General features: G+C 47.0%; 1 protein-coding gene and 1 long non-coding RNA gene across 2 annotated transcripts in view; one reads left to right on the top strand and one right to left on the bottom strand.

The window, feature by feature from the left end:
* Positions 1-22,951, bottom strand: part of LOC134756802 (uncharacterized) — a 48,286-nt gene that overhangs the window by 9,892 nt on the left and 15,443 nt on the right. The window contains exons 2-4 of the long non-coding RNA XR_010130003.1: positions 21,922-22,055; positions 17,662-17,865; positions 5,262-5,458 (exon numbers count right to left, since the gene is read on the bottom strand). This is a non-coding gene — a long non-coding RNA (uncharacterized lncRNA). The remainder of the gene's footprint in view (positions 1-5,261; positions 5,459-17,661; positions 17,866-21,921; positions 22,056-22,951) is intronic.
* LOC101133218 (large ribosomal subunit protein uL10-like) lies at positions 4,104-5,214 on the top strand. The gene has a single exon (XM_055377736.2). The coding sequence runs from the start codon at positions 4,171-4,173 to the stop codon at positions 5,122-5,124; it is 954 nt and encodes a 317-aa protein (XP_055233711.2). The 5' UTR covers positions 4,104-4,170; the 3' UTR covers positions 5,125-5,214.

Genomic DNA, 22,951 nt, shown 5'->3' with positions numbered 1-22,951 from the left:
GAACAAAGAGGGTGAACCCACAGCTCTGTTTACCTGCTAGGCGCTTAATATGTTTTTTGTTTTTTTTCTGTTACAAATCAGTTTGCCAAAGTTTAGTGTCAGCAATGTGGTCCAGCAGAAATTAAACTAGAGCAGGGTCACACACCTGTAGCTCCCTTAATTAGCTGTGTGAGATTGGCCAAGTAATTTAAGTGTATGTCCTAGTTCTCTCATCAGAAATACAGGACAAATAATATTTGCGTTGAAGATTTCATATGAAGATCACGTGGGAAAACAGGCACAAGAAGCCTTGGAAATGCATGAGCAAGAGCAACACTGTTTCATGAAGTGGGAATGAAAATGGGAGGAATGAGGGTGGTATCACTCATGTCAACCAGCCGAGAAGTCCCTACCATCCCCCTCCACCAAGCTCAACGGCCTCAACTAAAGAAGCCAAAAGATCAATCTCTGAATCCCTCCCAAATAACCCAAAGGCTGTGGCTACCTGCCTACACCAAAGTTGCTAATTCCACAAGGAATGTTAGCAGAATTGGAGTTTGTTCCCCTCCTCCACCCCCTCCATCTCCATCCTCAGATACAGATATAGATATATAGATTAGACATATAGATAAGTACAGGTATATACATAGATATAGATATAAACAGGCATAGACATAGATACAGTTAGAAATAGATAGATATAGATAAGTATAAATATCAGTATAGGTGAAACTGCCTTTACAAAAATTATAACTAAGGAAATCATGAGAGTGAAAGAAATCAGACCTAACCAACTCCATCTTGCTTCTAACCTATAAGCTGTGCTTGTTCATTCCTGGGCATAGGCTGAACTAACTTTGGGAAGGAATTCAGTTCATGGTTTGACTCTGAAACAAAATTGATAATAGCCCTTTCCCAAAAAGACCTCCTTCTTGCTTGGGGGCCAGTCTGCCTTTACAGGACTAACAAATTAGCTACAAGATTAGAAATTACAGTTTAGGGGCCAGGCGCAGTGGCTCACACCAATAATCCCAGCACTTTGGGAGGCAGAGGTGGGCAGATCACTTGAGGCCAGGAGTTCGAGACCAGCCTGGCCAACATAATGAAACTCCATCTCTACTAAAAATACAAACATTAGCTGGGCATGGTGGCACACGCCTGTAATCCCAGCTGCTCTGGAGGCTGAGGCAGGAGAATCACTTGAACCCGGGAGGAGGAGGTTGCAATGAGCTGAGATCATACCACTGCACTCCAGCCTGGGTGACAGAGGCAAGACTCCATCTCAAAAGAAACAACAAGAAAAAGAAATTACAGATTAGGGGTCATGCAGCCTCTTGCTCCAAGACTCTGAGCCTCCCCAAATTGTTCCTGGGAATAACATCACTATTGTAAAACCTGGGATCAGTGCTTGAGATATTTTGCAGACCCTGCACTTGATGGATCAGCTAATACCACCCAGACTGGTAATCTGGCTCAACCAGTTCTGCGATCCCACCCAGGAACAGAAGACAGCAAGAAAAACTCACTTCGACCCCCTATGATTCCATCTTCAACCTGATCAATCTGTGCTCCCCACTTCCCAAGCCCCTACTCACCAGATTATCTTTAAAAACTCTGATCCCTGAATGCCTGGGAGACTGATTTGGGTAACAATAAAACTCCAGTCTCCCGCACAGCCAGTTATGCATGAATTACTCTTTCTCCATTGTAATTCCCCTGTCTCGATAAATCAGCTCTGTCTAGGCAGCAGGCAAGGTGAACCCGTTGGGTGGATACATAGGTATAGATAGTTAGAGGTATAGGTACAGGTATAGAGATAAAAAGATGTAGACATCAAGATGCTTCCAGCTGCAGGTAGCCACACAACCCAGTTGAAAGTGGCTTAAACAGGGCCAGGCACGGTGGCTCACGCTTGTAATCCCAGCACTTCGGGAGGCCAAGGCAGGCAGATCATGAGATCAGGAGATCGAGACCATCCTGGCTAACATGGTGAAACCCCATCTCCACTAAAAATACAAAAAAATTAGCCGGGTGTGGTGGCGGGGGCCTGTAGTCCCAGCTACTCAGGAGGCTGAGGCAGGAGAATGGTGTGAACCTGGGAGGTGGAACTTGCAGTGAGCTGAGATTGCACCACTGCACTCCAGCCTGGGTGGCAGAGCAAGATTCCGTAAAAAAAAAAAAAAAAAAGAAAAGAAAAGAAAGAAAGAAAGAAAGAAAGAAAGAAAGAAAGAAAGAAAGAAAGAAAGAAAGAAAGAAAGAAAGAAAAGAAAGATGCTTAAACAAAATTCTCATAACTAGTTCCAGTTCCAAGATGTGTTAATTTAGTGGCACCTCAGTGCCATGAAGGACTAAGAACTTCCCATTTCCTTTCTACATTGGCTGATGTCCTCAGGCTTATTGCCACAGGGTGTCACAAAGGCTGCTTTAGTGCCACACAGTGCATTCTCCCCGAGACACATCCAAAAGCAGGAGGGGAGATTTTTCTCCAATGTCTCTTTTTATTAGGGCAGAAAATATTCAGGAATGTTCTCCTTCTCACACACACCCACTCCATATAGACCCAGCCTCTCTGGAGGGAGTGGGCCCTGCCAGCAAGGAAGAAGGACAGGGTGAGGGGGTGGCATGGAGGAGACAGCTGAAGGGATGGGGAGAGGGTTCGAGTGCACAGAATGGCTCAGGTGCAAGAATTCAGTTCATTCTTGCTAAGCAAAGCAAGAGGAATTTGTTTCTGAGTCTTAATTGGCCCACAAAATTGCTGTGGAAGCTGAAGAAATCTTAATGGTCACCCTGCAGACCTGGGCCACCAACCGAGCTGCTACTTGGTCTGTGCTCAGAAAGCCGAGGGCTCCATAGCCAGACTTCCATGGCCAAACTCAGGAAGCCCCCAGGAGTGTTGCCAGCTCAATGACTACACGGTGCCCACCATAGGGCACACCACCCAAAAGGTGACTCAGCCTGCCTCTTAACACCCACAAGGCCAGGGACCAGACACTGAGATGTCCACTTTGGCTACTGCAGAGAAACTAAACATTTCCCCAACCAAATTGTCTAAGAGAATCTTGCCCACCCCCCAACTTCAGCCATTTAAATGTCACAGGAGAGCATCCAATGGGCAGAATCAAGTTACAGCAGAAATTATAGCTGCAAGAGAGTCTGGGAAATGTGATTGTGAGCTCTCAATCCCCTGCAATTACAGGAAGGCACCACAGAAGAAGGGTGGAAGACACTGAGCTCCAGTCCCCCAAAATCTACCACAGCAGTTAGCTGTGTCTGCCACCCCCTTCTCTCCACAGTTTCTAACTTTGATTTGGGTCATTCCATATGTTGAAGGGGAGAAGGGAGGAACTCTATCCCAGAATCCAGGGTTGCAATGCATGACAATTAACATAGCTCATTCTCCTGGCCACGGTAATTGGCTGAGGCAGTCACATGACTGTGGGCTGCTGAAGCTGATCAAACCTCAGGACTTTTGCTCAAGCTCCTGGAAAATGGGTTTGCTCTTTCCAGCTGAACATAAAAAAATCTGGAGCTGCAACATCCACCTTCCACTGGGAGAGAAGAGCCTTCTGAAAAATGGAGGAACTGAGATGAGGCAAAGCCAATATGATATTTTGAACCCTTGGATTCAGCCCTTCCTGAGGCCACCTAGGCTTTTGAGGAACATGAACCAATATCTTTTCTTTTTGTTTAAGTCAATTTGAGTTGTTATCTGCAAGAAAAACAGAGGAAGGTTATCAAAGACTCACTTTGATTATTTTCTTGAACATGCAGGCGGTGGTCACTGGCTTACTGAGATCAGTCCTCCAGCTCCTTAAAAGTTAACTACTCACGGGCTGGACACGATGGCTCATGCCTGTAATCCCAGCACGTTGGGAGGCTGAAGCGGGAGGATCACGAGGTCAGGAGATCGAGACCATCCTGGCTAACACGGTGAAACTCTGTCTCTACTAAAAATACAAAAAATTAGCTGGGCATGGTGGCGGGCGCCTATAGTCCCAGCTACTCGGGAGAATGGTGTGAACCCGGGAGGCGGAGCTTGCAGTGAGCTGAGATTGTGCCACTGCACTCCAGCCTGGGTGACAGAGCGGGACTCCGTCTCAAAAATAAATAAATAGCTTCTCTCGCCAGGCGTCCTCGTGGAAGTGACATCGTCTTTAAACCCTGCGTGGCAATCCGTGACGCACCGCCGAGATGCCCAGGGAAGACAGGGCGACCTGGAAGTCCAACTACTTCCTTAAGATCATCCAACTATTGGATGATTATCCGAAATGTTTCATCGTGGGAGCAGACAATGTGGGCTCCAAGCAGATGCAGCAGATCCGCATGTCCCTTCGCGGGAAGGCCGTGGTGCTGATGGGCAAGAACACCATGATGCGCAAGGCTGTCCGAGGGCACCTGGAAAACAACCCAGCTCTGGAGAAACTGCTGCCTCATATCCGAGGGAATGTGGGCTTTGTGTTCACCAAGGAGGACTTCAGTGAGATCAGGGACATGTTGCTGGCCAATAAGGTGCCAGCTGCTGCCCGTGCTGGTGCCATTGCCCCATGTGAAGTCACTGTGCCAGCCCAGAACACTGGTCTCGGGCCCGAGAAGACCTCCCTTTTCCAGGCTTTAGGTATCACCACTAAAATCTCCAGGGGCACCATTGAAATCCTGAGTGATGTGCAGCTGATCAAGACTGGAGACAAAGTGGGAGCCAGCGAAGCCACGCTGCTGAACACGCTCAACATCTCCCCCTTCTCCTTTGGGCTGGTCATCCAGCAGGTGTTCGACAATGGCAGCATCTACAACCCTGAAGTGCTTGATATCACAGAGGAAACTCTGCATTCTCGCTTCCTGGAGGGTGTCCGCAATGTTGCCAGTGTCTGTCTGCAGATTGGCTACCCAACTGTTGCATCAGTACCCCATTCTATCATCAACGGGTACAAACGAGTCCTGGCCTTGTCTGTGGAGACGGATTACACCTTCCCACTTGCTGAAAAGGTCAAGGCCTTCTTGGCTGATCCATCTGCCTTTGTGGCTGCTCCCCCTGTGGCTGCTGCCACCACAGCTGCTCCTGCTGCTGCTGCAGCCCCAGCTAAGGTTGAAGCCAAGGAAGAGTCGGAGGAGTCGGACGAGGATATGGGATTTGGTCTCTTTGACTAATCACCAAAAAGCAACCAACTTAGCCAGCTTTATTTGCAAAACAAGGAAATAAAGGCTTACTTCTTTAAAAAAATAAAAATAAATAAATAAATAAACAATAAATAAATAAATAAATAAATAAAAAGTTTTCTACTCACACTGAAGTGACGAAGTCCAGAGAAGGTGGAGAGCTGTGAGCAGCCAGAGCGAGGGCTGCAGGATGGTCAGCGGCAGCCTCTGCTTTCCTCCACTCCACAGACACCACTCCTGTCTCTAACTTGCCCATGGGCTGGAGCTGTGCTAATTTTGCTCTTAAATATTATTAGAGGTCTTAACATCTTCCTCGCGGATCCCACTGAAAAGCAATAACATCAGAACACATTATTACACTTTCAGATACATCTTAAAATATATACTGTATCTAAAATTTTACATTTTGGATGAATAAACACTCTCATTAATCAAATAAACCAATTAATAAGAACTAATATATTTTTCTTTTTTTCTTTTTCTTTTTCTTTTTTTTTTTTGAGATGGAGTCTCGCTCTGTTGCCCAGGCTGGAGTGCAGTGGCATGATCTCGGCTCACTGCAACCTCCGACTCCCAGGTTCAAGCGATTCTCCTGCCTCAGCCTCCCAAGTAGCTGGGATTATAGGCACCCACCACCACACCTGACTAATTTTTGTATTTTTAGTAGAGATGGGGTTTCGCCATTTTGGCCAGGCAGATCTCAAACTCCTGCCCGCCTCGGCCTCCAAAGTGCTGGGATTACAGGCATGAGCCACCACACCCGGCCTACCCCATTTTACATAACGTGATTATTGTGCATTGCATGTCTGTATCAAAACATCTCATGTACCCCACATACACCTACAACATACCCACAAAAATTAAAATAGAAAAAATGGTTTTAAGTATAAGGAATATTAAAAATATCCACAAAAGAAACACAAATGATCAATAAACATTCATAAAATTTAAAATATATATATATTTTTCTTCCTTTCTAGTATCAAAGATGTTGCACATATGAACTACTCAACACATTTAAGCTGATTTTTTTTTTTTAAACCACAGCCTGGATGAGGAGAGACAGAGGCCCAGGGAGCCTGACTGTCCTCAGCCTTGAGTGAACAGCAGGGCAGGGAGAACCCCGGTGAGTCAGTGCCCAGTGGACTCTGTGTTGTGCGGCCCAGATCTCCCTTTGGGAAAGGAAAGCTGATTGCCCCAGATGCTGGAGGGGTTGTCAGCTGATAGGTCTCAGCTATCAATTCTCTTGGGGAATTATCGTGGCTGAAGATAACTGCCTCACCCAAGATCATGCCTCCTTTCAAGGGCAGCCGGTATCCCCGATGCATGGAGAAAGGTCAGGCTCCCTCACCTCAACTGGGATAAGTGAAGGGCCCGCCCAACTCCAGAGCTCCCTGGTGCCTGGCTGAGGCCTTCATGGGGTCTGAATTGCAGTCCAGCTTCCTTCCCTTCCTTTCCCTTCCCTTCCTCAGGCGCTGATCCTAAAGGCACTCCCTAGTAAACATCCTGCTCTCTAATTTCCATTGGAGTCAGCTTTCCAGGAAACCCCCTGCGCCTTTGTAGTACAGGCAGGAGTTCCTGGACTCCAGGATTTAACCAGGTAGAACAGAAAAGAATTCCAAACCCATTTACAGCATCTATTCCTGCTGCCCCCCTCCCTGCTCCATCTTCTTGTGGAAATAAAATTACCCTTCATGGTCCAGCTGCATGGCCCGCCTTCTCCCCAAAACTCCCCTGAACCACGAAGCAGCAGTGTCCCTCCCTGTCCTGAATTCCCACAGCATTTCATGTGTCCCCTTTTCAGGAAGCATCATCTGCTGGTATTTCCTCATTTCTGCATTTTCAGTGTCAGCCACTGAGTTCTTGAGTCTGTGAGACACCTTCTCAGAGCCATTTTTCTGATCTATAAAATGGGAGCAATGATACTCCTGTGGGTTTAATGAGCAACCAGATAATCTCCTACCCCAGTGCCTGCCCCACAGGAAAAGCTCACCAGGCTAATTCCCTCTCTCCTTCTTCCTGAAGGGACCACTCTCCTCAGCCACAATGGGAGGTTTTCCCTCTTTCTGCTCTGGGGAGGAGGGGAGCAGCAGGAACCCCCCTGAGGACATTTCTGCCTCGTGGGCATCTGCCTTTTCCACACACTGCCCTCCATGGCAGACTGGCTACTTGCAAAGAAAAATGGCATCATTTGGGCTTTGAAGAGACAAAGGACTCACACAGGTACTCCTAAGTGGTCAAACTGCAGTCAGCTTGTCCTAGAACATCTAAATCTCCATCTATTTTTAGGATCAGAGTTAATTTTCTGGCTTGGTGTGAGCTGCCAGGATGGGGGAGGTAGTTGAAAGGAGATGGTGTTTCACTCCTAGGTCTCTACCCAAAGGAACTGAAAACAGGGACTAGGGCAGGTGCTTGTACACCCATGTTCACTGCAGCACTATTCACAATAGCCAAGAAGTAGAAGCAACCGCAGTGTCTATCAACAGATGAATGGATTAATTGTGCCATACACAGACAACGAAATATGCTTCAGCCTTAAAAAGAAATGAAGTTCTGGCTGGGCACAGTGGCTCACTCCTGTAATCCCAGCACTTGAGGGGGGCCTGTAATCCCAGCACTTGAGGGGATGAGGCGGGCAGATCATCCCGCCAGGATGTTTGAGACCAGCCTGGCCAACATGCTGAAACCCCATCTCTAATGAAAATACAAAAATTAGCCAGGCATGGTGGCAGGCACCTGTAATCTCAGCTACTCAGGAGGCTGAGGCACAAGAATTGCTTGAATCCGGGAGGTGGAGGTTGCAGTGAGCCAAGATCGTGCCATTGCACTGCAACCTGGGCAACAGAGCAAGACTCCATCTCAAAAAAGAAAACAAAAAAAAAAGAAAAGAAAAGAGAAATGAAGTTCTGACACATGCTACAATGTGGATGAACCTTGAAAACATTATGTTCAGTGAAATAAACTGAGACACAAAAGGACAACTATTACATGATTCTACTCATATGAAATATCTAGAATACTGAAAGTCATAGAGATAGAAAGTAGACTGGCAGCCACTAGGGGATGGGAGGGAAGTGAGAATAAGGGGTTATTGCTCAATGCATGCAGAGTTTCTGTTGGGGACTATGTCAGCTAGACATGGTGAAACTAGACAGTGGGGATGGCTGCATACTAAATGTGAATGTATTTCATGCCCTGAATTGTCCACTTAAAAATGACTAAAATAGCAAATTTTATGTTATATACATATTTTAGCACAATTTTAAAAATATTGTAATATCTCGGAAACCATTGCACTATAAGTGGGTGAATTGTATGATATGTGAATTATATCTCAGTAAAATATGTTATAAAAATAGATTACTATTCTGGGTCAAATTCAAAGAGCTGTGTAAATTTGAAGACGAGAAAAGAAAATGAAAAAGAAAAAGAAACAAAACCCCATAACTGGACAAGCGGAGCGGCATTATTTTCAGCCACGGTCTCCCTCCAGACTTCCTTCTTCCTGGCACCCAGAGCCATTTTAGGGCCACACAGTGTCCAGCAGAGTTTCTTGGAATTCATTGCAGGCAAATGCAATCTCCCAGGACCTCGGTCATTTCATCTGGCAGCTAAAGACTCCCCAGGGTCGGGCAGGCCTTGAACAGATGCTAATGGTGTTCCTTCATCTCTCTGTACCTTTGGAGCTGGTTCTGGGTATAGGGTAATGGGAGTAGGGACCTCAAGAAGCAAAGAAGTGCTCTCTTCCATCAGGACTCAGAGCCGACCACGCTGGCTGCAGAGCACTAAGATGCAAGAGGCCACATGTTTTAATGTGTCCATATTCCCTCCCTCAACTCCCCACTGTGGTCCCCAGTCCCTACCACCACCACACACATAGCCTTGGACCCCAGGCCCTGGGACACAAGTGTGCGTGGAGTGCGCTGAATCTAACATGATACTTAATTAGGTAACCCACTTTGCATCATAGTGGAGTCAAGGACTCAAAGGCCTACCAGGGGCAGATCTGAAACCCAGGTGAATGAAGCCAGTCCCAGCAGGCCAGGCAGAGCAGACAGCAAATGGGGTTAGCTGTTGCCACAAGGCTCCAGCCACTTGCTGCCATGCGGGAAAGTGGCCTTGTGTTGCCAGTGCTTCTGGATTTTAAAAAGGAGCCAAAACAAGGTTTTTTAGGTGAAATCTCTTAGTGTTCACTTCATTGCTGGCAACTATTTCAATTTTTTTTAAAAAAATGAAATTAAAGCCAACTTCCAGGCCTAACAACATATTATTGGTAATATATCTGCAAGCCCAATATGAATTGTGACCTGCTGGTTTTTAACATCTGTTTAAACATAATCAGGCTGGGAGTAGTGGCTCATGCCTGTAATCCCAGTACCTTGGGAAGCCAAGGCAGGTGAATCACATGAGGCCAGGAGTTTGAGACCAGCCTGGCCGACATGGTGAAATCCTGTCTCTTCTAAAAATACAAAAATTAGCCAAGGGTGGTGGCAGGTGCCTGTAATCACAGCTACTCGGGAGGCTGAGGTGGGAGAATTGTTTAAACTCAGGAGGCAAAGGTTGTAGTGAGCTGAGATCGCGCCACTGCACCACTCCCGCCTGGGCATCAGAGTGCGACTCTGTCTCAAAAAATAAACAAACAAACAAACAAATATAAACATAATCATTGTGATCAGGAACTGGTGCTGAGCTGATAGTGAGGAAGCTGATCCTGTCCTTGAACACGGGCCAAAGGAGAGCCCAGCACTCTCAGAGGCTGCTTGCTTTAATTTACTACAAACAGATAAAAATTGGGCTGCAATTTATTTTAATTTCATGGCATTTTTAAACAATCTTATTTCCATTTGATGTTGATCATCCTAACGATGATTATAATGAGGATGGTCAAAGAACTCACTGGTTTGGGTTGAAGAGCACATGGGGTTCTTGGGGGAGCAGCAAGTACAGCGGGGCAGAGCGTGTGCTCCTTTAAAATTACACCCAGGACCACGGGTCCTCCTGCCTATCCCCAGCATGTGTCTCGGGGCCAGGTCAGAGGCTTCACTGTCAGATAGATATGGTCTATGCCACAGCTTCCTGAGCTGCGACATGGAAACACTAATACCTCACAGCGTCCTTGGGAGTTAAATGAGACACCTACAGGCTGGGTGCGGTGGCTCACATCTGTAATCCCGGCACTTTGGGAGGCCGAGGCTGGTGGATCACTGAGATCAGGAGTTCAAGACCAGCCTGGCCAACATGGTGAAATCCTGTCTCTACTAAAAATTAAAAAATTAGCCAGGCATGGCGGCAGGCACCTGTAATCCCAGCTGCTTGGGAGGCTGAGGCATAAGAATACTTAAACCTGGGAGGCAGAGGTTGCAGTGAGCCAAGATTGTACCCCTGCACTCCAGCCTGGGCGACAGGGAGAGACTCCATCTCAAAAAAAAAATTTTATATAAATGAGACACCTACAGGTCTCAGGTCTGTAAAATATCAGGCCACTTCCCAACAAATGCTGAACCTGTCCCACCCCCTACACATCTTGAGCATACCTCATCCTTGCTTACCAGGTCCAGTTTTAAAAAAAATTACCTAGATCAGAGATAGACTTTGGCCCATGCCAAACCTCAGCGCTCTCTCTCTCTCTCTCTCTCTCTCTCTCTCTCTGTGTGTATATATATATATATATATATATATATATATATATATATATATATATATTTTTTTTTTTTTTTAGGCAGGGTCTCGCTCTGTCACCCAGGCTGGAGTGCAGTGGTCTGATCGTGGCTCACTGCAGCCTCAACCTCCCGGGCTCAAGTGATCCTCCCGCCTCAGCCTCCCGAGTAGCTGGGACTACAGGCACACACCACCACGTTCAGCTAATTTTTTAAAATAAAACTTTGTGGAGGCAGGGTCTCACTATGTTTTCCAGGGTGTTCTTGAACTCCCGGGCTCAAGTGATCCTCCTGCCTCAGCCTCCCAAAGTGCTGGGATTACAGGCGTGAGCCACTGCGCCTGGCCAGCTCCATTTTTAATAGTTGACTGTCTTCTTCTTGACAGATTCTTTTTTTTAGGTAACTTTCATAAAGTTCCAAAATAATAATAGTTATTGGCATCCATCCTTTCTCTTTTAAAAAGGAGGGCAAGGGTGTATGTCGGGGACCAACGCAAACAGGTATGGACAGGTGGGCAGAGGTAGGGTTCAGCCAAGCCAGGTGAAAGGGCTCAGGGGGACGTCCAGCACCCAAGGAATGAAGCCAGCATCTTGGCCTTGAAACACTAGCTGGTCAGCTCTTTCCCCAGAGAGGCCCCTCTGGCTCTTGGGTACCTTTGTCTGCTGGGGGGAAGGAAAGGAAGAAAAGTGATATGTATCGAGCACATTTGCTTCTCCTTTTCACTCCCCACATCATGTAATGGTCACAGAATCCTATTCATCCTTCTGAAGGACGCTTCTCATCAACCCCACATTCAGTGCTCCACTGGGGACCTCATCACGATTTGCCTTCAAATCTCCAACTGCTCCACACTCCCCCAGACCACCTTCTGGGGACCTGGGGCTGGGGCCAGGGGAGGCTCCACCTGTCTTTCCCAAGCTGAGAGTGGGGATGCAGACACTCAGTGGCTCTCAAGGGAAAAATGATTCCTTAGCCCCAGTCCCTCTGCAGCCTCAGGGCCCAACCCCACCATGCACCCAGCACCGAAGCCACACTGCGTTTATCATCATTTTCTGAATAGGCCAGGCCCAGGCAGAACTCAGTGCCATTATTGACAGTATTGCCTTTGTGCCTGGCTTGCTTTTTTTTTTTTTTTTTTTTTTCACAAGCCTTTAAGATGTTGTAACCCCATTCCTGCAAACAAGGTATCATGAAAGTTGGGTCCTTATTCCAGGGTTCCAGACAAATTTCATGATGACACAAGGCATGCGTTAAGGAATATGCTTGACTAGGGGAAGGGCAAATTTATCAAGCCAGGGCCTGCAAAATAAATGAAGGCAGAGGTCCCTGAACCCATCCATCTTCCCACAGCTGCTGGACCACATTGTGGGTCTATTTAGCAATGGAGGCCCCCACTGCACCTGTCATTCTTTTTTCATATCCTACAAGTAAAAACAAATTCAACAAGGCACTCTGGTGCAATGCAGTCTGGATTTGCCAGCTGTTTATAGAAGTTGTCTGAAAGTGCCAACTGCCTGGCCCTTGGAGCCCACAGGACAGAAGAGACCTTCTTGTCAGGGGAAGAACTGCTAAGGCCATGGGCTAGGTTCAGATGCAGCTTCTCCAATAGAGAGGAGATAGGAATCTCCCATCCAGCCCAAGCAACCTAGGGAAAGCCCCTGGGGTCACTTTAGACAATTCTACTCCTTCCACCAAGCGAGCAAACTGAGGCTCAGAGCTTAAGGCAGGTGGGAAAGATCACATACCTCAGAGGTGGTGGAGTCCAGATTCTAGATCAGGCTCTTCCTACCATGCTGTATGTCACAATCACCCTCATTATCCAATCCAGGGTCCTCTGCAGCTGTGTGCAGGCCTCATTCTCTCATGGAGGGGCCCCCCGGAGTCAGCCCACCCATAGGTAACTCGAGTTTATGGGAGGTGAGGGTCCTGCCCTCCTGGGTTCTCCAGGATGACTGGAACCAAGAAGAAGTCTTGAGGATACCAACAATACAAGTTCAATTGTGCTGCCTTATCACCCGAGATTTCTAGACGGCAGGGTCACTTTTTCTAAGTTTGGTTGCCCAATTTTTAGTGCCTCCGCCAAAAAAAAACCGTGCATGCTCAAGTAAGTGCAGATATTATTAACATCTCATCTCCCTTTCCCAAAACAGCAGAAACAGGGGCTCAACACAGATAATACTGAAGTCCTATAGTGGGGCGTGTGTGTGTGTGTGTGTGTGTGTGTGTGTGTGTGTGTGTGTGTGTGTGTGTGTGTGTGTGTGTGTATGGATCCCTATGTGGGGTTCTGGGTTGAAAAGCCTGGCAGGGGAGTTTGATAAACTGTCCTTACCTTTCACAGGATTCTGTGCAGTTTTGTGATAGCCAACCCATACGGGTCAAAGACTGCCATAAACTACAGACCTCTAATAGACAGCAGATAGAATACATAGCAATTTATACCCTATACTTGCTGTAATGTCAAAGTTTCAGATAATTTAATATAGAGGAATTCCAAAAGTAGTTTAAACACACACACACCATCATAAAATGGTGTTAAACCTGTCCTTCCCTGGCCCAGGTCAGGATATTTCAAGACGTATTTCTATCCCCCACTTCTCCTCCTCCCCAGTCCTGAGCAGTCTTCTACTGCCCCATTTGGTCATGGTACTAGCCTTGACCCTGATCAGAATTATTTAAAACAATGCTACTAGCCTTGCCCCTAAGGATTCATGTGTCCAATGATTGGCCTCCATATGGAAGACATTCCTTGGTTTCTGTTGTTTGCTGGAATTATTTTGCTGTGTCTGAGAAGTTGTTGAAGGGATGGCTTCATGCATCTACAGGCTCTTTCTCCTCTGCACAGCTGTGGCAATGTCAGCCCTCAAGGTAAATGCAGTGAACACCATGCGAGAAATCCCCAGTTGGAGACAAGATGCTGTGAGATGAGGATGACATTCCAAATACTGCAGCAGGCATTTGGAGATACAGCCCAAGAAATTCCAGAGGGCATGCAAATTACTGCCAGCTACAGTAGATACTGGGACATGTGGACAGATGGTCTGAGGGTGGATGATTCCGGAGTCATTTCGGGAATGCACAATGACCCTCTCAGAAAGCAGTCAGCCAGAAGAAGGCCCAATGAGGATCCAAGAGTGACCTTGTGGTCCTCAACCTTACTGCCTTAGTAATGGGTGGAAAACAATCTAAATATAAAGGCATTTCTTTTTCTCCACTGTGCTTGCCTTGCTCAATTTGCAAGTCCAGGGACAAGGCCTACTATCTGGGATGTCAGAGAGCTAAGATTCCATTCTTTAATCATCCTTATTATTAGTCATGGGAACAAGGGATTTGAATTACTATGCTATCATCTCCTTGGGCTAAAATGCATCTTCTACTAAGAATCTTCATGGAAACATTAGGTCTGATTTTTTTTTTCTTCCATAACCTTTATTGTTGGGGGCATAGGTATTCTCCAAAAACTACTGCTAAATAATCCAGATTTGCTAACCCATCTATAATCTTGTTCTGATTCCCTCTTTAGTTTCATCTTCTCCGTCACCATCATTACTCCATAGATCACTTAAATCCCCCTACTTGCACACCTACTACCTAGAGAATGTTGTTTTCAAAAGTCATCTTTCCTTTAATAGATAACTGCACAGAACAGCAAGCATTATGCTCGTCATGGAATTTGGAGAGCAGGCTTGCGTTTGGGAATTCAGCAGTCAGCAAAGGTGCTGGTCCTTTTTTTGGAGACCTGTCAGTCTTCAGTTGAATATCAGAGTACACTCCTGACCTGCTGCAGTTTGCATTCAGTGATTTTGACCTTTCCAGTAGGGTGTGTTGCAATGGTGAACTTCCTATTGGCTCAATGAGCCTCATTTGGAATCAGTTGGGTAATTATGTCTTTTCTGGCTTCCCACCCTTTCTAATTAGTGTACTTTACCTAACCTGAGCCAGCAGCAACTGTCTCAAACTCTCTGCATCCCTTTCTACTTAATCTAAGCAGCTTGCTTGACTAGACAGTAAATATCAATGGCTAAAAGACTCAGAATTCTTCCTCCCCCTCTCTGTCCTCTCCCATTTTTCTTCTTCCTTGTCAACTTATGTGATAATAGTACCTTGATTTGTTTTTGTTTTTGTTTTTGTTTTTGTTTTGTTTTGAGATGGAGTTTCTCTCTTGTTGCCCATGCTGGAGTGCAATGGCATGATCTCGGCTCACCACAACCTCCGCCTCCCAGGTTCAAGTGATACTCTTGCCTCAGCCTCTCGAGTAGCTGGGATTACAGGAATGCACCACCACGCCCAGCTAATTTTGTATTTTTAGCAAAGACGGGGTTTCTCCATGTTACTCAGGTTGGTCTCGAACTCCCGACCTCAGGTGATCTGCCCACCTCAGCCTCCCAAAAGTGCTGAGATTACAGGCATGAGCCACCACACCTGGCCAATACCTTGATTTTTAATCATCCTTTTTATCTTTCCAGTTAGTGTCACACCTTTGAGTTCATCTGGGATAGGAGGGGACAGGGGGCGGGTTGGAGGGCTGGTCTGAGTGCCCTCAAGATAAGAGCATTTCCAAGGCAGGGTCACCTGCTTCGACAGTTGCCCTGACCCCCTTCCCATGTGGGAAGACAGGACAGAGCCCAGGCAAATCTTCCTTGCAGTGGAAATGACCGAAGTCTGGCTCTTGGGATGCGTAGCTTTGATGAAGGTCACTCAGAAGCTGTTGGCAGGTATGAGCTCAAAACCTTGCTTGCTCTCATCCTACACATCTCCATGAGTTCAATGCTTCTCAGAAAGTTCTAGTCACAGAACCTTCACTTGAAACGAAATTCAAGCAGAATTGCACTGTTTGGAGCAGATAGCAGCTGAGTAGCTGAGAGCCAGGGATGTGGGGGTGCCAGGAATAGCCTTCCCCTCAGTCTCCCCTTGCCCCACCCTCTGTCCCTGCAGTACCCCCACCAAACATCCCAAGAACCACTGCCCCCCAGACCATGCAGCCTCCTTTAGCCAAAGGGTGTTGTAAGCTGATCCTTCCCTATCCCCTATTCCTCTTTTCCCCAACCAGAGAGGACAGATGCTCCCAAGTAAATGAGCTGAAATTCAAGTCAGAGACATTCCTAGGGGCTGTTTACTTGGTGTTCCATGCCTAACGGGTTCGGATGTGCCCTCTGGCTGAATCATGCCTCTGATGGTCCAGCAGATGCTGCCAAGAAGCAGGGTTGGCGTTGGGAAACAGGGTCGCCACTGCAGACATGTGGCATCTGATACCTCCCCACCTGCTTGACCCTTCCAGCATCTCTGCCTTCCGCAGACAGATTCCTGGCTCTGTTGTTTGGGGTTTCCTCATGGCTTCTCATCCTTTCTGTACTGCGTCTGCACTGAGTCTGAGATCAGGGAAGCATCTCAAATTACAGAGCAGGGATTTGGGAGAGGAGAGAAGATATGGAAATGTTGATACCCAAGAAAGTCCTGCTTTTAAAAAAAATTATTGGGTAGTACTCAGCAAGCTTCCAGCAGAGCGGGTAGTAGACTCCACATCCCTTTGTACTTAATCTAAGAGGCTTGTTTGACTAGGCAATCTAGACATCTCCTGCGAGCAGCAGTAGTGTGCCGGACCTGGAGTCAGAAGCCTGGTTCTGCTTCCAGCTCAGCAGTGAACAGTTCCAGTGACGCTTTAAACTTGGCCTATATTGTTAATAAAACAAAATGTCATTTCCAAGGCCTCTTCTAAGCTCTATCTTTGTGTTTAACAGGCCACTGATAGCTTACTGCCTGGCAGTAAGTCCTCAGCCCCCTTCAGAGCAAAGGGGTCCAGGAGGCTCTTTCAGTGAAGTTGTTCTGGACAGTGTCCTACACCTTCAGTGAAATCAGCCTTGTAACCTGGCTCAGGCCAAAAGCATCCATACACTGGACCAAGGGAAGCTAGTCACTAGTCAGGTGGCCCATAGCCACTCTATCCAAAGGGGACCCTCCTTATTGATGGTGACCAGACCTGAGATTCTCTCATGCCAGGAAGATGACTGAAGTTCTTACAGAGAACATGCTGGAGCAACCCAGGAAGACAGGGTAATCTGAACAAGGACTGCCATTGCTCTACTTCTTCAGGGCACCCCCATAGGCCAGTTCCGGGAGCACTGTGACCCAGCACTCAGTTTCTCATGTGGCCTTACGGTCAACACCCATCACCAGAGGAAGGTCAGGCCCATCTTGGCCTGGCAACCTGGTATCACCTGGAGGCGATGATTCCATTCTATTTTGCAAGGAGGTCATGATGTGTAGGAGGTAAGTCCTGGGTCTTAAATCAGTTGAGATTGCAAATCGGGTGTTGAGCATTACTCCTTGTTTCTAACCCTACACATAGGATTAACTCCATGTGGGTCAATGGAGCAAAGATTTCGTCAAAATCAGGAGCCTGAGTAGTTTATTACTAATAAGGTGACCTTGAAAAAGATGCTTGACCTCTGTCTTAGTTTCCTCACCGCCTGATAGGGACAATGTTGTTCAATCTACCTACTTCCTAGGGCTGCTATAGAAAGAAATCAAATGGAGTCATGTACATGAACATACTCAGTCATACAATGGACTAATTAAATAACTGTCCTTAAAACCCAGACAGTGAGGGGCATGAGACAGGAGAGCATGGAACTAACAGCACTGGCTCTGGAATCAGACTTGATTGGGTTCAGATCATGGCTCTGCCAATTCCTACAGGAGTGACCTTGGACAAATTACTTAGCCTTTCTGGGCCTCAGTTTTCTCATCTGTAAAATAGCAATAATATAGCACTTACTTTATAGGGTTTGTTAATTAAGTTAATATATGTCAAGAGAAGTGCCTAGCACATAGTAAATGCACCCAAATGTCTATTATTATAAAGAATGCCACATACCTCTGGCCAGAAGCCCATTCTGTGGGCTCCCACAGCCCTCCTGTGCCCATAGAAGGGAAGCGCTTGCTCTGGACCTTGGCATTCTTGAAGGGATGCGTGGTGGGTCTTCCTCCAACAGAGATGGTTCCTGGCCTCCTATTCTGGCACAGTTGACTGTGAGACCACGTGCAACTTCCACCTTCCCAAGAGCTTCAGTTTCCTGCCCTAGAAAAGAAAGGCATTCGTAATGACCTGTCCCACAAATGGTCACTTGGATTGCCTCATTTGTGGTATCCTGGACAAAACCCCTACTCCATGATTTCCCGGATGTACACCCTACTGCAGAGGGGCGCATGAGCCCACACATGCCACCAAATCAGCAAGAGAAGTCGAGTAAACAACCCTGGGCCTAAAGAGCTCCCTCGGGAAGGCATGGAGAATTATTTTTGCTTTAAATATCTCTAAAGAAGGTTTAGAAAAGGGACTCTCCAGCTTTTCCTTTGCCTTTACGTTTTCTGGTTAGGAACATTGAAATTTCCTATCTCGAGTCCAGGATGAAGTGGACATTTTTAAAGGGAGTTTTATTTCCAGAACACAGTCTGTTCTTCTCACCAAAGCCCTTAACTGGAAACAGTTGTCACTGACCCCATTGGAATGCCCCGGGGTGGGGAGGGCATGCACCCAGCCTGCAGTGATTTTGCTCTGCCATTTCCAAGGAGGCAGCCTTAAGAACTGAGCCCCATATGCTGGGGGCCTCGCTGGGCTGACCAGTCTGCTTGGTAAAGGGCTGGGGCAGAGGGTGGTTTCAGCTGCGCACACTTGGTTTCTGCAGTGGTTCTAATTCAGGCTGTCCAGAGACGATCATCTGGATGACCCCTAGAAAGGTCCCCTCTGGAGCAGGAGAACAGGAGAGGAAGAGGGTGGCCATTGCACTTAGAGTGACTCTTCTGTATTGGGTGGCTGGATTTCTGCACTTGGCTGCAGCCTCTTGTAGCTGATACATTCATACCCAGCCAGAATGACAGCCTTGGCTACAGGTTTGGATTTCCTAACACCCAGATGTGAGCTGTGAGTGGCACACAGCAGTGACCAGTTCCTAATATTTGCTCAGATGACACAAAAGTCTTTGTCCTTGAAGCAGATCCCAAGCTAAACCTTGGACTCTGTCACCCCAGCTTCCACAGATGCTTGCTTCATAAGTCCTAAGGTAAGAAATAGCACAGCTCCATCCTCCAGCCTTACCACGAACGGATGCCAATGTGCAATCTCAGGAAGCTTCTGTGTTAGGAAGATGCTGCCGGAGCACTTGCAGTGAGTGACCCGGATCATGCAGGCCCTGTCAGATGACTTATGTCACTTTCCTCAAGGAGAAAATTACACTCTTTATACTTGGCTGAGGGGAGGAGGCATTGAGGTTTTCTTTGTGGAGGTAAAGAAAAAAAATGTTTTGCAGATTTTGCCTTTTTTAACCTCAAAAATATTTTTAAATGTAAGATGTTTTCTGAGGTAGAGTCTACGTGAGGTGTGACACCGTAATTGTGAATCCCACCATCCAGCTAAGCTAAGGCCTATGGAGCATAATTCACTCTTTCCTTCAGCAAATATTTGAACAGTGTAAAACTAAAACAGCCCATTCATTAAGCAATGTGCAAGGTTCTCCCGCTGAAATATCCTGGAGTCATAAGATTTGATCGCTGGGCTGCAGCAGTCAGAGTCCGATTAAGACCTTCAGAGACCATGAAGACAGGACCCATTAAGGAACCTCACCCCAAATTAAAGACAACACCAAATTGCATTTTTTTAAGCATAAGGGAAGGAAATCAAGGATCTGATTTTTCCTAAAATGAATGTTTCAGTAACAAATAATCTCCACCTCTCCCATCTTCCACCCCCACTTATTCCCATCCCTCCGCCCCCTCTCCACCACAATGCTCATCCACCAGAGGAAAGTGGGGGTGGGGCAGGGGTTGCACTTGAGTGACAGATGTGAGGTTATGGCTAGAAAGTGAGAGCTTAACCCCAGGGGAGAGAGTGACTTCCTTTCACAGCAAAGTGGTCTAAAGTAGGCCAAGGCAGCTGGTTGGGAGAGGAATGAGAATTCTCAAGAGGAGATGAAACTGATGCTGTAATCTCAGAGTGGGGAAGACGTAGCGGACTTTAACTCAGGAAGTTTCCATGAAAGAATTGAGAGCCTATGAGAGAGAAATACTGGAGTGAAATCAAAAGAGTTGACGTGAAGGCCATGCAGAAAATTATCTTGATTCTTCCAGGAAACTAAGGACAAAAGCAATAATTCAGTTTCCGCAGAGAAATGTGTGTTCTTGGGGAAGAGTGGAGGAAATCACTCAAGGAGAAATATTGGCTTTTAAAGTCACTAGACTCAAAGACAGGGTTGGGGTCATGGAAGGGAACAGAAAACTAGAAAGGCTTGGAAATAACTTGGTGATATTTTTGGTTGATACAAGCTGAACTTTCTTTTTCTTTTTTTTTTTTTTTTTTTGAGATCGAGTTTCATTCTGTTGCCCAGGCTGGAGTGCAGTGGCGCGACTTTGGCTCACTGCAACCTCCATCTCCCGGGTTCAATCAGTTCTCCTGTCTCAGCCTCCTAAGTAGCTGGGACTACAGGCACACACCACCATGCCTGGCTAATTTTTTTTTTTTTTTGTATTTTTAGTAGAGACAGGGTTTCACCATATTGGTCAGGCTGGTCTCGAACTCCTGACCTCAGGTGATCCACCCACCTCAGCCTCCCAAAGTGCTGGGATTACAGGCGTGAGCCACCCCCGCTCCAGCCTATACAAGCTGAACTTTCTAAACTCTAAATCCCATAGTCTTTGGTGGACTGCATCCTAGATTCACCTTTCCTTAGCTGTGTACCAAGAGGTTGGATGCAGTAGGCACTGTGGGGAAGGGGCACTGTGGGGAAGGGGCACTGTAGGAGCCACAAAGCGGAAAGGCTGTGAATCCCAGGGTACCCTTTGGAAAAGCCGTTGGGAGAGGGTGACCTACCCTACCACACAAGGGACAATGTAAAGTATCTGCAGGCTTCTGTTTGTGACTGCCCTGAGGCCAGGTTTTCACACAGCAGCTTTTCTGTCTATTTGTTTTACGTATTTCTCTCTAAATAAGTTTCTTTAGCTGTTAAAAAAAAAAAAAAAAGACAGTTCTCAAAGCAAGGTTCCCTGGACCAACAACATCAGCATCACTCGGGATCTCAGAACCTGACCCAGTGGTCTGCCCCGCCCAGACCTACAGAAGCAAAATCTGTAGGGGTAGGGCCAGAAATCTGTATTTTAATAAGCCCTTCTTGCGATCTTGTTTGAGAACCACTTGTTTAGCAAAACGGCAGGCGCATTGATCTATCAGAGTCTTAAATATTTCACCCTTGTGCTATTTATGGGTCTATTTTTGGCTTTTGTATTTAAACTGCCTTTGCAGAAATGCACAAGGTTTCTGTGCCATAGAACTCAATGTTTCCGGGCTTATTACGCATATTACTAAATCCACAATTTTAACCTTGGGGGTGAGGAGGAGATACAGCAGGGCCAGCATGTAATTTGATCAACTCAGTCTGCCTTCTTTTTCTAGGTTGAGGGGAGTGCAAAACAGTACACAGAGATGCGGGGAGGGGAGCTCCGGCTGCATTTGACTCCCCCTGAGCTGTCTGTCTGAGGCAACTGAGAAGTACCCTTAAGACCTACACCAGCTGGCTCTTGCCTTTGGAAACAAGTGCTCAGAGGCCGGCATGTGATCCACCAGCAGCAGCTAGGTTGCTCACATGCTTTCCGTCTCCTTTTCCTTTCCAAATTCAATTATCTTGCATTTCTCAACCCTGAGTCTCCTCCCTAACCCCAGGAAAAATGGGATTTTAGAGCCCTGGAGACTCAGTTACGCAGTTATCCCTTAGCCTCCTCGCTCCTCCCAGCCAAACATTCCAACTAGCACTCTCCCTAACTGGATTCCAGACCTGCCAAGACATTCCAGGACAGAGGCGATTCCTTCCTGCTGGCTGCCTGGCTCAGGTTGTCAAGCCAGATATGTGAGGCCAAGCACAGGTATCTGTTAGAGAGGCCAAGAGATGCGTGATCCCTGCAGCCTCTGGTGCAGAGGAGCAGGCAACCGGGGCTTGTGCAAAGCTTGGAGACAGCGAGGAGCAGGAGAAGACTGTGTGTTATGTAAGGGAAGCACGTGGGTTGCGTGCTGCTATTCACCTGTTGCTAATTAGTACACTGCCTGTCAGGACTCAGGCGAGGAAAACATCTTCCTCCGACGCACGCTCACCTCGCTGTCAGGGTGAAGACATAATGATCCAGTCTAGAAGGGTTCTGTCCAACAGAAAAATTTATTGAACCACGTGGTATGTTAGGTGCTGAGGATACGAGATGAATAAACCAGGGTCCCTGCTCACAAGGAATCTGTGATCAAGAAGAGGGACACAAACAAGTAAACAGTTGTGTACAATCCATGTGATACAGAAAGCAAAACTACCTTTGGTGTACAAAAATCCTACACTGCTTTGAAAGTTGAGTCAGGCCAACTCAGAGGTCCCTTCTAGAAGTGCGTTCTAGGCAGGGAGAACAGTAAGTGCAAAAGTTGGGGAGTGGGCCTGGGGTTCTCAAACCCTGAAATGGCAAAATTAATCTAAGGTTCCTATGCCAGGTACAGAGTCAGGAAGGCCGCTTCCTCTGGACGGGGCCGGCAACAAGACTCAAAATGTGAGTAGGAGAACCCAAGGAAAAAGTAGGTAGGAACAGGTCAAGACATGGACAGAGAAGGGTGGGGAGAAGTGGTGGGCAGGGAGATTGCTGGGATCATGAGCTAGCACTGAGGCTTGTCTTTGTGAGCCTCTGCAGAGGACGCTTGGGAGCAGGAGCCTAGCATAGAAGGCAGGGTCAGGGGCTGGGCACAGTGGCTCATGCCTGTAATCCCAGCACTTTGGGAGGCTGAGGTGGGTGGATCACAAGGTCAGGAGTTCGAGACCAGCCTGGTCAATATGGTGAAACCCCGTCTCTACTGAAAGTACAGAAATTAGCTAGGAGTGGTGGCATGCACCTGTAATCTCAGCTACTTGGGAGGCTGAGGCAGGAGAATCACTTGAACCCAGGAGGCAGAGGAGGTTGCAGTGAGCCAAGATCATGCCACTGCACTCCAGCCTGGGCAACAGAGCAAGACTCCGTCTCAAAAAAAAAAAAAAAAGAAAGAAAGAAAGAAAGCAGGGTCACAGGAGAGGCAACTGGAGTCCAGAAACAGTTTAAATCCCCCCCTCAATGGCCTTCTGCATTCAGGAAGGCACTAGCAGGAATGAAAGGGA

The sequence above is a fragment of the Gorilla gorilla genome, chromosome 12, assembly GCF_029281585.2.
Source record: "Gorilla gorilla gorilla isolate KB3781 chromosome 12, NHGRI_mGorGor1-v2.1_pri, whole genome shotgun sequence".
Classification (NCBI taxonomy): domain Eukaryota; kingdom Metazoa; phylum Chordata; class Mammalia; order Primates; family Hominidae; genus Gorilla; species Gorilla gorilla.
Note: the sequence above shows the minus strand (reverse complement) of the source record. Positions and strands in the feature narration are given on the sequence as shown.